Source organism: Thunnus albacares, chromosome 14, assembly GCF_914725855.1.
Source record: "Thunnus albacares chromosome 14, fThuAlb1.1, whole genome shotgun sequence".
Taxonomy (NCBI): Eukaryota; Metazoa; Chordata; class Actinopteri; order Scombriformes; family Scombridae; genus Thunnus; species Thunnus albacares.
In genome coordinates, this window is record NC_058119.1 from 23132692 (window position 1) to 23146205 (window position 13514).

General features: G+C 39.5%; 1 protein-coding gene across 10 annotated transcripts in view; it reads left to right on the forward strand.

The window, feature by feature from the left end:
- Positions 1-13173, forward strand: part of LOC122996583 (mitogen-activated protein kinase kinase kinase kinase 3-like) — a 46725-nt gene extending 33552 nt beyond the window's left edge. For 3 of the 10 annotated variants that reach the window (XM_044372101.1, XM_044372102.1, XM_044372103.1), the window contains 16 exons: positions 512-563; positions 677-878; positions 2353-2459; positions 2989-3030; positions 3421-3505; positions 3654-3733; positions 4014-4074; positions 4193-4310; positions 4530-4588; positions 4825-4928; positions 5096-5267; positions 5421-5489; positions 5657-5749; positions 5944-6014; positions 6626-6681; positions 7615-13173. In XM_044372101.1, coding sequence (XP_044228036.1) covers positions 512-563; positions 677-878; positions 2353-2459; positions 2989-3030; positions 3421-3505; positions 3654-3733; positions 4014-4074; positions 4193-4310; positions 4530-4588; positions 4825-4928; positions 5096-5267; positions 5421-5489; positions 5657-5749; positions 5944-6014; positions 6626-6681; positions 7615-7702 — 1459 coding nt within the window. In that variant the 3' untranslated portion in view covers positions 7703-13173. Of the gene's footprint in view, positions 1-511; positions 564-676; positions 1056-2352; positions 2460-2988; positions 3031-3420; positions 3506-3653; positions 3734-4013; positions 4075-4192; positions 4311-4529; positions 4589-4824; positions 4929-5095; positions 5268-5420; positions 5490-5656; positions 5750-5943; positions 6015-6625; positions 6682-6799; positions 7589-7614 lie in introns of those variants that run through there. The other 7 variants (XM_044372094.1, XM_044372095.1, XM_044372098.1 and 4 more) reach the window with 7 other exon arrangements.
- The last annotated feature ends 341 nt before the right edge of the window (positions 13174-13514 follow it).

Below are 13514 nucleotides of genomic sequence, written 5' to 3' on the forward strand. Positions count from 1 at the left end.
AAGTAGTTCTCCCATGTCTGTCTCAGTTAGTGTCAGGCTCTGGCTATGCTTGTCATTTACAAGTTTGTATCTAACATCTGATCACTCCATAAAGTACTACTGCTAGTATTTGTCTGTATGCATGATGACTCAGTTGAAATTTCTAAGACTAGATTTTGAAATTGTAAAGTTTCAGTGTCATTGCACTTCATTTCCTGAATGTAATCCATCTTATTTACCAAAGAACAGTTTAAAGGAATTAATAGTAAGATGTGTAAACCTCTAATGGTAAAAGTAACAGTTTTACAGTTAAGGCTACTGAGAGAGATGTGATCTTAAGAAAATCTATCCTTAATGATCAAAGCAAATATAGCTTTTAAATGACAAGTTAAACCATAGCCTCAGTGGTGACATGTTGACTAATGTTTATACTGTTTTCAGTATAAATCATATTTATAATAAACTAGTTTTGTCTGCTTTATGAGTGTATTGTCAAGCAAAGACTCAGTTCTTCTGTTTTCTCGTTCTTTAGTAAATCAAGCACTATCATGAGACCAAAGGTCCCACCCCCTCTTCCTCCCAAGGTATGCACAATTACTGGTGTAAAACAGTCACAGATTATTTGTTATGTGGGATTTTACTGCCCTGAATATGAGAAATGCGATGACTCTTTGTCCTTATCTGTGTTTCTCTCCAGCCCAAGTCCATCTGCTCGTCCCAGCAGCAGCAACAGCAAAAACAAGACGATAGCCAATCACACAGCGAGGACGACGGTGGAGGGGGAGGGACCATCAAACGCTGTCCAGTTCCAGAGACGCCGAGCCCCGCCAAGCCCGCCTCCAACGTCCCCCCGCGGCCCCCGCCCCCGAAGCTGCCACCCCACCGCCGCAGCAGCCTAGGTAACGAGAGCTTGAAGTGCACGGACGTCGAAAACTCTGCCCCAGAGGATGATGGGAGCTTTAGGCATTTCTGGGAATGGCTCCACACGCCTCACACAGAGGAGGAGCTGGAGGAGGCATGGGAGGTGCTGAAGGAGGTGAAAGAGGAGCAGGAAAAAGAGGAGGAAAAGGAAGAGAGTAAGAGCAGCCGATTGGTAGATTGATAGTGTCCACTGACCCTGTCATCCCCTTTGATTGGTTGTGTGGTCACCCATTAGTCAGTCCTCGTAGTCTTATTGATTTATTTGTTCCATGAGTCCATTAATAATAGCGCTTTTTTTTTTTATTTTTTTGCTTTTATTTCCTTACGTCCATCAGCTCCTGCCTAATATGATTGTTTGTCTTTAAAAGTCATCTTTTGTGAAGTCTGATTGGTTGTTTAATCCAATCGATCAAAAGCTAGTAGTCTGCTACCACTCCCCCTCACTTCCTAGGAGGAAGAAGGAAGAGGAGAAAACATCGTCCTGGCTGATCAGATGCATCTTAAACTCAAATTTTTCCCATTAGTTGATTCACTTTTATTAGATTGGGTATTTCCTTGATATTGGAAGGGGGGGGGGGGGTAACTTATTATAAACAAATATTAAGATGCTGTAAAGTCTAAGGAGATGAGTTGAATCGTGGAGATCAGAAAACAGATTGGAAAATATGGTTTATTTTATCAGCATTACCCTTTAATTGGATGGAAGACAAAAAGTAGAACAAAATATACAGTCATGCTGGAATCACTGGTTCATTAAGCCTTCTGCAGGCAAGCATTAACAGTGTTACACTCTGTTAATGCATACGTGTGTGAAGATGTTTTCCTCTTGGTCATGACAGGAAATATTTCTGTTTATATTCACAGAGGTTAGTCACTGTAAAAAAAAAAAAAAAAAAAGTCTCATTATTTTACTACTAAATAAACCAAATCAGAGTGTTTGGACAGTGTTGATTACTTGCCAGTAGTGTTAGTAGTAGACAAACCTACCAGCCATTACTGAAAATTGACCAATATCTGGCAGGTTGTACGTGGTGCATTCACACCCTCCTTCGCTCATGACTATATTTTGATCCTCTGTGTTCTTCTTGCTAGCCTGCTCCCTCCTTCCCTCCCTCCCTCCCTCCCTCCTTGCTCCCAGTAGTTTGTTACTGTTTACGTTAAACTCTCCTCTGTGTCTTCAGTCCCGTGGGTTAGATTTCTACTCATTGAAACCAACGGTGTGTACGAGAAAATGTCGAGAGTGCGTGGACTGTATCTGCAGTCTTTTTTTTTTCTGTTCACTTACTTTACTTTTTCACCCACTTTCTCTCACAAACACACAGCTTCATATACACACACACACACACTCTCCCCCCCTCTCTGTCCCTTACACACACACACACACACACACACACACTCCATCAGCCTCTCTGTCGCTCAAACACACATTGAGTTCTGTATCTGTTGTTGTAGGCAATGGGCTGAACTCTTCACACAATGGAGAGAGAGACAGTCCAGCAGACAGACAGTCCACCATGCCCCCTAGTGTCCCTATACGGAAAGACAAGAAGGATGTTCCGGTAAGCAGACCTGGTGACCTCCTGGAAGAGAGCTCTTTTTATTTTGAGGAGTCGTTTTTTTCCGATTCTGAATTGGTTTGCTTTGATGACATCATTAATAAAATTGTTAACCACGTACATATTGCTGTGGTGCAGAGGAAGAAAAAAAACATGCACTCTGATACAGTTGGCAGTATTTTGTGGGTGAGGGATCACATCCTTGTTGTTGCACTAGACGCCTGCTGATCAGTCAGGGAAGGAAGGGAGGGATTTGGGCACCTCCTAAGACCAAACAACTGTAATGTTAGCGATGACAAAAACTACAACTAAACCATGCTTTCCTTTTAATGGTCCACGTCCTCATTGTGGAGTTTCAAACCACTACTAAGAAAAACTGGGAGTGCATCATTTTTACCTTCTTGGTCTAATTACTTGTTTTTGTTATAGTTTTATATGAGATTCTCATATGGTTTTTTTTCCGTGATCGTTCATAATTCAATACTGACTAACTCCGTGTGTGTGCGTGTATCTTTGTTTCCGTGTGTCTTAGAAGCCAATCAGTAACGGCCTCCCGCCTACACCCAAAGTCCATGTAAGTAACAGTCTCTTTATGTCTCTTTTTGTTCTCTATTAGAACATTTTTGTTTTATTACACGCAAAATGTGTAGCTGAGGTATTGTGAGCCATATTGTGTAGCGTAATTTTGATCTGGGGAAGTCTGGGGCTGTCGATGAACTTCAAACTTTTCAGTTGGTTATCTCCAGAGAAAGTAAATCAAATATGGACAACAAACTATTTACTTTAAAATTGCTTTAACAACCCTGCAGGACATGTTTTTATTTCATCATGGTTCCATCACTGTTTCACTCTCTTGAGCAAAAACACACTTAAAGGATGTCAAACTTTTAACCCGTTCCACCATCATAATCCGCAGAGTGCATCCTTTGCATTGCATTAATTCACCACCTCCTCCCATTTGTAGATGGGTGCGTGTTTCTCCAAGGTGTTCAACGGCTGCCCTCTGAAGATCCACTGTGCCACTTCCTGGATCAACCCTGACACCAGAGGTAATGAACAGCAAACAAGATAAGGAGTGATGAATATGTTGTCACAACAGGGGTGTATTTTCTGTGTTGTGAGCTGTTGCCTTGCTCTAATATGTGGTATAATGGTTGTGTTTGTGTGTGTGTGTGTGTGTGTGTGTGTGTGTTTCAGACCAGTATTTGATATTCGGAGCTGAAGAGGGAATTTACACACTAAACCTTAATGAGCTGCACGAGACATCGATGGAGCAGGTGAGACTGGAGATCACATATTAATAAATATACTAACAGTAATATACTTTATGGAAATGTCTTTGACTTTCTTTTTATTTTGTTTTGTAATTTTTAGTGCAATATGTTTGTAATTCCCAAATAATTATGCTTTCCAGTGGTAGACATGTATTGTAAGGTGCTTTCTTTGGGATACATTATTGTAATTATATTATAATTTATAAATACATTAAATCATAAACTACTTGAGTTATAACATGGTGTTAATTTGCTTCTCTCTCTACTTTGTAAATGTCTGCAGCTCTTCCCTCGGCGGTGCACCTGGCTGTACGTCATGAACAACTGTCTTCTCTCCATATCTGGTGAGCTAAAATACGTCCATCTCAATTATTGACTCTTCGTTTTTGGTGGTTATTACCTCTTGCATCCTCAATAACTCATCAATAACTTTTTTCCTCAATGTTCTCTATTCTATTCCAGGAAAAGCCTCCCAGCTGTACTCTCATAATCTGAGTGGTCTATTCGAACAGGCCAGACAGTTACAGAAGTTACCAGTAGCCATTCCCACACACAAACTGCCTGATAAGATGATTCCCAGGTAACTCTCCAAATATGAGGTCCAACCTATCAGTCAACACAAAAAATATATTTCCTTTTACTAAAGTCATTTGGTCTGCTGAATTCTAACCATAATCTTGTCTTTCTTTAGTCATAGAAAATGTACATATCTGTTTATAATTTAGATCCATATTTGAATCATCTGTGTAACAAAAACCTTTTTTGAGTGACATGAATTTCCTTGTTTGTCTGTTTATAGGAAGTTTGCTGTGTCCAATAAAATTCCAGACACTAAAGGGTGCCAAAAGTGCTGCGTAGGTGAGTCAGCTAAATGATAACCTCAGAAAAAGTGGCTCGGTGTTGATTATAATCCTTGTATTATCCCATAGGAAACATATTATACATACATTAATAGCACTGTCAGTTTTTAATATAAGTCTCATCAGTACAAGTGTATAGAAACACAGTTGTGCAGTTTAATGCACAGAAATGAAGCCACTGTTAAGTGTTACCATGATACAAATTTACTGATACATGGTGTTGTTTCCATGCAGTTCGCAACCCGTACACAGGCCATAAGTACCTGTGTGGAGCCTTTCAGTCCAGTGTCATGCTGTTGGAGTGGGTGGAGTCCATGCAGAAGTTCATGCTCATCAAGGTCAGTGTGATTTTTTTTTTTTTTTTTTTTTTACTCTCTTCAAAACTCCTTATTTGTGTTTCCTCATGTTTTTATTTTTCTCCTGTCTTTAAAAGATGTCAGCATGCTCTATGATAGCAGACTAAGACTTCCCTTTCTCACCTCCTTTATCTTCATCTTCTCAACAGAACATCGACTTCCCGTTGCCATGTCCGTTGGAGGTCTTTGAGATGTTGGTGGTCCCGGAGCAGACTTACCCTCTGATCTGCGTGGCGGTCAGTAAAGGAACCGAGCTCAACCAGGTGGTCAAGTTCGGCACCGTCAACCCCAACTCTACCTCCTCCTGGTTCACAGAAGCAGGTGAGAACAGTATGACCAGCTCTGTAATGTTAAACAAACAAAGCTCAATTTGTTCTGAATGGAAAACACGCTGTACAGAGATGTTTCAGGTGTTGTTGTGTATAGAATAGAGCCCAAAAATAAGGCTCTGGTCTTCCATCTTTCTCTCCGCAGACACACCACAAACGTGTGTGATCCACGTCACGCAGCTAGAGAGAGACACTATCTTAGTCTGCCTCGACAGTGAGTAACACACACAGACACATTTTTACACGTCTCTGCATTTGCACTGTGCAGCTTCAGTTACTTTTAAGTCATAATGCAGAAGCTTTTGCAATGGATCTACCGGACTTTTTACTCACGCCGCTTCCTCTCTCTCTTCCCCATCTTCCTCTCTCGCTCCCTCTCAGGGTGTATAAAGATAGTGAATCTCCAGGGAAGATTGAAATCCAGCAGGAAGTTGTCAGCTGAGCTCACCTTCAACTTCCAGATCGAATCCATAGGTAAAGAAAAAAAAAAACAGCCACATTTGTATATTTTCAAATACAAGAACATACAAAGGAGACGATGCGGCTCCAGGCTCTGAACAAATGTCATGAGCTAAAAGAATGAAGGACATTTCTTAGAAATAAGGCAACTTGAATTGAAAAGTGGATTTATCTAATACAAGCTTATTTGTAAATCCCTGTTTCTGCAGTTTGTCTCCAAGACAGCGTGCTGGCCTTCTGGAGGCATGGCATGCAGGGACGGAGTTTCAAGACCAATGAGGTGAGACTGATACTGTATAAGAGAAAAAAGTGCACTACAGGTGACCTTTGAACCATGTCTAAAGTATAATGAAGTTCACTTCTTGGCATTTCAGTTACTTAATCTCAGACTATAATATTTGTATTGTCATTGTTGTAGCTACTGAATTCCTATAATGTACATAGATTAATGGAGCATAATGTTTGGTTAATAGTGTTGGCAGGTTTTTCATACTCGCTAAACTAAATTAAGTAGGGTAATATTTTGAGATGAAATGCTCCAATCAGGCTTTTTACGGCGGACACTGATCACCACTTTAATGTGATTATAGCCGACCGAGCACGAGACGACATTGCGGTTGCCGTTGTCACCCCAAACCATCTAGTTTCGTGACAATAATGCAGCCCCACACTTGATGATAGTTTTTTGTCATAACCTTTAAACTGAAAAGAAGTACAGTAAGAGGTGGCTGCACAAAATCTGATTTCAGACACTTTGATTTCACATTGTGGACGTATGAATCTGATACAATTCTCTTTTGGTTCTTTTGGCCTGTAGCATGATGTCTAAACTTGGCCTGCTCTGATTATTACTTAATGATTCTCTTTTTCTCTTTCTCTGATGTTCTTCAGATCACCCAGGAGATCTCTGACAGTACACGCATCTTCAGACTACTGGGATCGGACAGGTGAGAACACACACACACACACACACCAATCAACCCATATCTCCTCCTAACTTCATACACATCACACACACACAGTTAGGTCTCTGTTAACATCCTCTCTGATATTTTATCACTAAAGAAATGCTGACTGTAGAGATCCAGGGGACAGAGGCCTCGCTCTGCCCAGGTACACTCACTGCCCGCTGGCCACAGCTGGCCCAAAAACCTCTGCCTCTTTCTGTCGGGAATTCTGTTGATCTGTTTATTGATTGGGAGCATTAAGGCTGTTTGAGATGAAGAGAGAGTGTGTCTGAGGAAATTACACCCAATTTTTTTGGAGATTTTACCTGTTGAGTGACGAGAGCATGAACACCAATTTTATCTGTATCAGTAAATTCTGTCCATTTTTTTTGTCAGGGATTGGGAAAACCTGCACAAAATCTAATAGTTTTGAGCTACCAAGAACTAATGATAGAGTAATGGTGTCTGCTGTCTCATCACTCAACAGCTGAGTCTCATTGAATTATGATGTGTGAATGTGTGAGCCTTTTAAAAGAGTAATTAACAGCTTTCTCACAGTTTTCCTCAGGGTAAACGGAGTATACTTTGTGAGGGGTTTAGTGTCAAGTCATCTCCCTCTGCTGCCTTTTTTTTTTTTTTTTTTTTTTTTTTTACAAATAACAGGGCTTTTATAGGCTTTGACCATATCCTGTGTGGGTTGCTGGCTGTCCGGGGTCTTAACTATGTCTTCACTCTTTACATCACTCAGTGTTGTATTTATTTTATCAGAAAAACTAATAAATTGCTGAAGCAGGTTGGGCTGTTCATTTGTCTGGGATTTAAAATCAAAACAAAGACTGATTGAATGTGCTGCTACCTTTTTCTTGAAACTAAACTGGATTGTGTGTGTGTGTGTGTGTGTGTGTTTTTGGCTGTGTGTTGTTTGTATTACAGGGTGGTGGTGCTGGAGAGCCGGCCTACAGACAACCCAACAGCCCACAGCAACCTCTACATCCTGGCAGGCCATGAAAACAGCTACTGAGACACACATATACACACACACGCACACACATTCACACACACACACAAATAAACACACTCTTTAAACAGCCTACCACTAATGCAAATGAGGGGGTGAGCAACCGGGAGACACACTCACCCCAACCATACCGCTAACCCCCCGCCCCCACAACCTCACCCACCTTCTCACCCGGGCCTGTCTGCGAGTGTGACTGGGAGACGAGCAGTTCATGGGTGCAGATGGTGGATTTCCAGTTCATTCAAAATGCGCCGCAGTGTTACATGTGTGTCAGTTAAGCGTGTTGTAGAACGGCAGTGGGTTGTTGACCAGTTTCTTGACAGGGCGAGGGTTTAAAAAAAAAACGCCGGTCTGAGGCCAAGATTTCGCTCATAAAGGTTGAATTTGTGTAGAAATAGTCTGAAAGTCTGATCTCTTCTCTGCACCGTTTAAGAGCGACTTCAACCTAGAATCCTTCTCGATACCACCCACCTTCCCCTGCACAATGCATACTGGGAAAACCGCATCCAGCACAGAAGTTTGACTTCAACACTACTTCTACTACTAGTTCTACACATACTACTACTACTGCTACTGCTACTAGCGCTAGAGCTTCACAGAAGAGCCATCTTGCACAGAAAACCTTCCCTTCATTGTTCTTTCCTGTCTCCTCTTTCCTTTCTTCCCTTTTTTTTTTTTAAAAAAAACTACACCTTTATTTATTGTGGCATGATGTAACTTTAACAACCAGGATGGCTTTCCTGTTTTATGTGTTTAAAAAAAAAAAAAAAAAAAAAAAGGATAAAAAAGAGAAAACAGACTAAAAAGCTTCGCCACCTCTGCTAGCATCGAATTCCGATACCCGTCACTACACCACACAAGTGCTTAATTGACCTCTATTTAATTGTTGTAAATATAAATGTAGTATTTTTTGACAGAGACGAACACTAAAAAGACTGGTCGTGTAGATAGGCGTGTGTAGAGTTGCTCTGTACAACTGTGGAGACAAACAGAGACAGACGGACATGGCGGAGTGAGGGGAGGGGGGGGCGGGAGGGGGGGGCATAAATTCACTTCCTAGTTCCCTGATCATGTGACAAGGAAGGATCAGGAAGCAAAGACCCCGGCAGTCTCCTCAGGTGGACAGCTTTAGTAATCCGATATAATTCTAATAACGATCGGGAGCTCAGGATTGGACTGAGCGAACACAGGAAGCAGCACTGATTGGTCATTTTCATTCTGCATGCGTCACCATCATAACTTCCTGCTCGTTTGCACCATAGAAACTGTCGTCAAGGGCAGCAGATGTTATGAGTTCATTTGAGTTTGTTTCTCCTGTTTTTGAAATCATCCTTTTTATTATTTTTTTTTAATGCTATCCTAATCAAAAGGCTTTTTTTTTTTGTTTTATCCTATTTTTATTTTTATTGAACCACTGGTGTTAAAAATTTGCACAGAGAAAAAGGTATTTGATAACAAATGTGATGTCATTATAATATATGACCTTGTGTGTATGCACAGTGTGTGTGTGTATGTGTGTGCGTAGACATAGAATATGCACATACGAGTGCATCATGTACAGATCTGGCCTTTAACAAGTGACAGTTGTGATTCTGTTCGAGGCTTCTTGAAAAGAACAGATGTTAAAAAAACAAGACAAAAGCTCAATTTACACAAAAAGAAAAATCATTACCTTACTTATACCAATACATTAGGTATATATTAGCCATTAGCTGTAATTCTAGCATCAAATTTAACTTGAGTGGATTACCACAGGGATGAAGTTTGCACCATATCAAAATATAAAAACACAAGGAGGTTTTTCAGTTAAAATCATGACATAAAGTTACTGAAGTTATTTTATTTCTTCCACTATGATTGATCTGGAACCATTTGAATAGAAAACACCTCCCATCATGTACTTTAAAGATGATAAAACAAACATTAAGAATTGTTTTAAAAATGCTAGTTGAAAAAGATCTATCCAGCTAGGACAAGGTCACATTTTGGCTTGATAAAACATATTTACTGAGTAAAATAAAGAGCTGAATGCTCAACTCCCATTCTTAGCTAGCTTCTTTTTAGCTAGCCTCAAGAAGAAAACTGATTTTTTTCATTTCCCTAAGAAGCTAAAACAAGATGCAGAGTAAATAAGTATCTAATACCATTCTGGACATTCAACTTTAAACACAGTCATAAAAAACAATAATTTTGTTAGCATTTAACATCTCTGTTGAGTCTTAACGCAGAGAAGCGCTGTCACAGTTTCATGGCAGCTGCAGTTGTTCAATGCTAACAAAATAACTTGTTTTTATCTTTGTTAAGATCATGAGGTGCTTAGGTTTTGTTATCCAGCACAGTAATTGATACCCATTTAGCTTAAAATATAGACAGAAACCTTAACTATCATGTTTCAGCTTTCTCAGAAAGAATAATGAAAGAAACTCATGTAGCAACAAATGCTAGTCAGACCGAAGCTAGCCCAGAAGCACGTCATGTCTTCAGCTTGTTTGTAGATTTTTATTTCTGTGTAAAAAAAAGTTTTATTCATTTTAGTAATATTTGGATACGCTTTCAACTTCAGCGTCCTTTGCTGTGACTTTTTAAAGGCCGACGTCTGTATGAGAGATCACACTACATGCATGTAGACGTGCACTGTGTGGTGTGTAGAGAGTCCACATGTGGCAGTACACTACCAGTCTTTACAAGCTGTGACACAAGTTGCTTCGGAGGACGTGAACACTAGTTTTTTAGCTGAATCCAACTGAAATACTATCGCTAAACGCTGAAATCTTGCAGAGCTGAAAGGTTTGGGTTGAATTTTCAAGAGGCCCATTTTCTCATTCATTTTCTCCATAGATATCGCTCTATAATCTTATAACTGAACCAACACAGAATATATTCAGTAGAAACAAAAGCAAAGTCTCGCAAAGTTAATGAACTTCTCTACAGAAGCAGCATTGTGTGATTTCATCAGATCAATTAGTGAGACTTAATACTATTAATGTAATATACGGTTGATATAGAAATGACTGCTATTATGGCAACAGTGATATCTTTGGTTAAAGGAATCTCATGGGAAGTGCAGTGTTTTAGAAGAACCTGGGAACAACCTGATGATACGCACACTCAAAATACTTCTGCTGCCATCTAGTGTTTTATACTTTCACCTCCACTACACTTCTTTCTATTCCAACTGTAAGAGTGATGCAACACTACACTATGAAGCAGTGTTACAAAAAAAAAAAGCAAGCTAAAAATTTAATATGTAGTCAAAAAAAAGCTCACATCCATCCACAGTATTGTCATGGTGAGGCTAGCTATGTACTAAATGGGGAATTCGTTCATGGATGACAATATTTCAGCTCTGTATGGACTCATCGCTGAATGTTAGAAAGTTGGTTGTAAATGGGACGTGTCGCCATGTAACTGGGCTGACAATTAAAGAATGTCACCTGTTCCTGTTGACCTCTTAGTACCTAGCTAACATGGCGGTATGTCCCTCCTCCAGACTTGACAGAAATCACACCTATGCCCCTACACACTATTTCACTCCATTTATGTGGGATTTATTTGTGGATTAACAGATCCTCTTACTGGATTCCAGCTCCTGATGCTTTGTTGCACTGTTGTGGTGAAGTAACTAATACAAGCATAGTCTAGTTAAGTGTAGAGAGCTTGAATTCACTGTGGGGAAACAACTTCTACTTTTCTTGTGTAAAATGCCCACATGATTGTTGTTTTGCACATGCAAGACATTTAGATAGCACACTGAATTGCCATCTAATAGGTTGGGAGTGAAAACTGTCTTCCTCTTTAATGCCTTTCAAAGGACTCCAATAGTCGTCTGTAATATACCCACACATCAGCCATGGAGGAGTTAAATGTCTAAAAAGCTCAACTGTACTGCCAGCGGCTGAGGTTGATCCACTTTCAGGTCAATAAATTAGCTCAAAGCAGGAAGGAAACTGGTTAAAACTGCAATTCTGAGCATATTACTGTTAAACAATTGGTACAACAACCAGAAATTTTGCTCTTAAAATACTTTTATAATCCAAATCAAACATGGAAATAGATTGGCATTGTTTTTAAATTGCCTTGAAAGTGAATCACCACCTTAGATTTGCTAATACATGTGCTCCTAGCCGACACCCATTATTACAGACTGGCCAAACTTTCTGAGCTGCAACCATGTTTTATTCACTCAATCAGGTTATTGAACAAACTTATTTTTCTTATAAATCTGTCTATTCAGTGTCAACAAGAAATAAGGCATGCCAAGTATGCTACATAGCCTCATATTTACGTTGTCAGCCATTAAGACTAACACTTTCATGTTCGGTCGGTCAAATCATCGTGAAAAATGTATCACACATTCCTTTTACGTTCGGGCTCGGTGAATGTTAAAGAGCATATATTTTTTAACGGATTTTACATTTTTTAATGTAATGCCAAAATATGTTGTTGAAAACTTTTATGGCCAAATTTAGATTGAGTCCAGTCAAGTCGAGTGAGTCTACCTCATGGTATGTCCTAGATGGAGGAGAAAAAAAAAAAAGGAATTTGTCTGATTTGGGAAAAACAGCCAGTAACGGTGTGTAAAGTTAGTATCAATCAAAACATGTCTGTGTCCTCAAAAGTTACTTAAACATCACATGAAGACAGTGAATGAGATATTCAACTGAAAATGACTTCAAGGTTTTATTTTAAGGTTTTTTGTTTTGTCCCAAAATATCCTCTTGTTACATTTATTTTGACCCAAGAAAACTCCTTATGCAGATACTGTAAGTGTTTATTTGGTTGAAACAGACTAATCAAGCAATCCTAAAATCTCACATGATTTTTTTTTTCTATGGTAACTTTAGAACATTTAATTTTGGGGGGAACTGTCCCTTTTGCAGAACAAAAGAAGCGTTTTTTTGGGGTTGAATGATGCTCTGTTGACTCCTAACTTCTGCCATCATAAACACAAATCTCCTAAAGCAGGTGCCAACATGGCCTTCCATTGTAGGCTTGCTGAAATGTTAAGAAGTCTGTGTTTTATAATCTCAACTAGCCCTGGATCAAATCCTGTGAAAATAATTCATGAGTGTTGTTTTAAGACGCTGTGGATACCAGATGTTTCTGCAGTTACAGACTAAATTGAGAAAAAGATCATTTACATACTCTGACTCTCCATTCAGTAAAGCTCACCTGAGTGGAGCTCCAAGCAGATTAAAGTAAACACAGATGAGTTATTTGTCAAAGCGGTTTGATCCAGGTCTCCTCCCGATCCCATAAAAACACAATAAGTCTGCTCTGTTCTGTCGCTATTACATCACCGTTGTCTTTTGTTTTTGTTTTGTTTTTTTTCATAATGCACACGTTATGAAATGTATATAGTGTAAAATAAAAATGGGTTTGTTTTACATACTGTATAATTGCCTATATTTTGTTTCAGAAGTGTAACAGATTTATGAGATGAAAGGTTAACACATTAAAAAGAAGGAACTGAACCAGTGGGCTCTTGTGGTGGTCATTTCTGGTGACACTATGACATGTCACGGCAGGAATAACACAGGTGTAAATAATGAATGATGGCTGAATTTCATTTAGCTGCTTTGGTTTCAGAGAAACGGTCATCGTTAATGTTATCAGTAACACCTGTGCTTACCCTCCTGATCCCTGCTGACTTAGGCGTATTAAAAAACATCCGCTCCTAAATTGTTCTACTTTTCACCGGCTGAAAATTGATGCTCAAATTCAAATTAGTGCTGTCTAATGACCATACCTTTTTCTAAGACAATGATTCACAGTAATATTGATGTGAACCTGAAACTAGGTCCAGTTAATATCA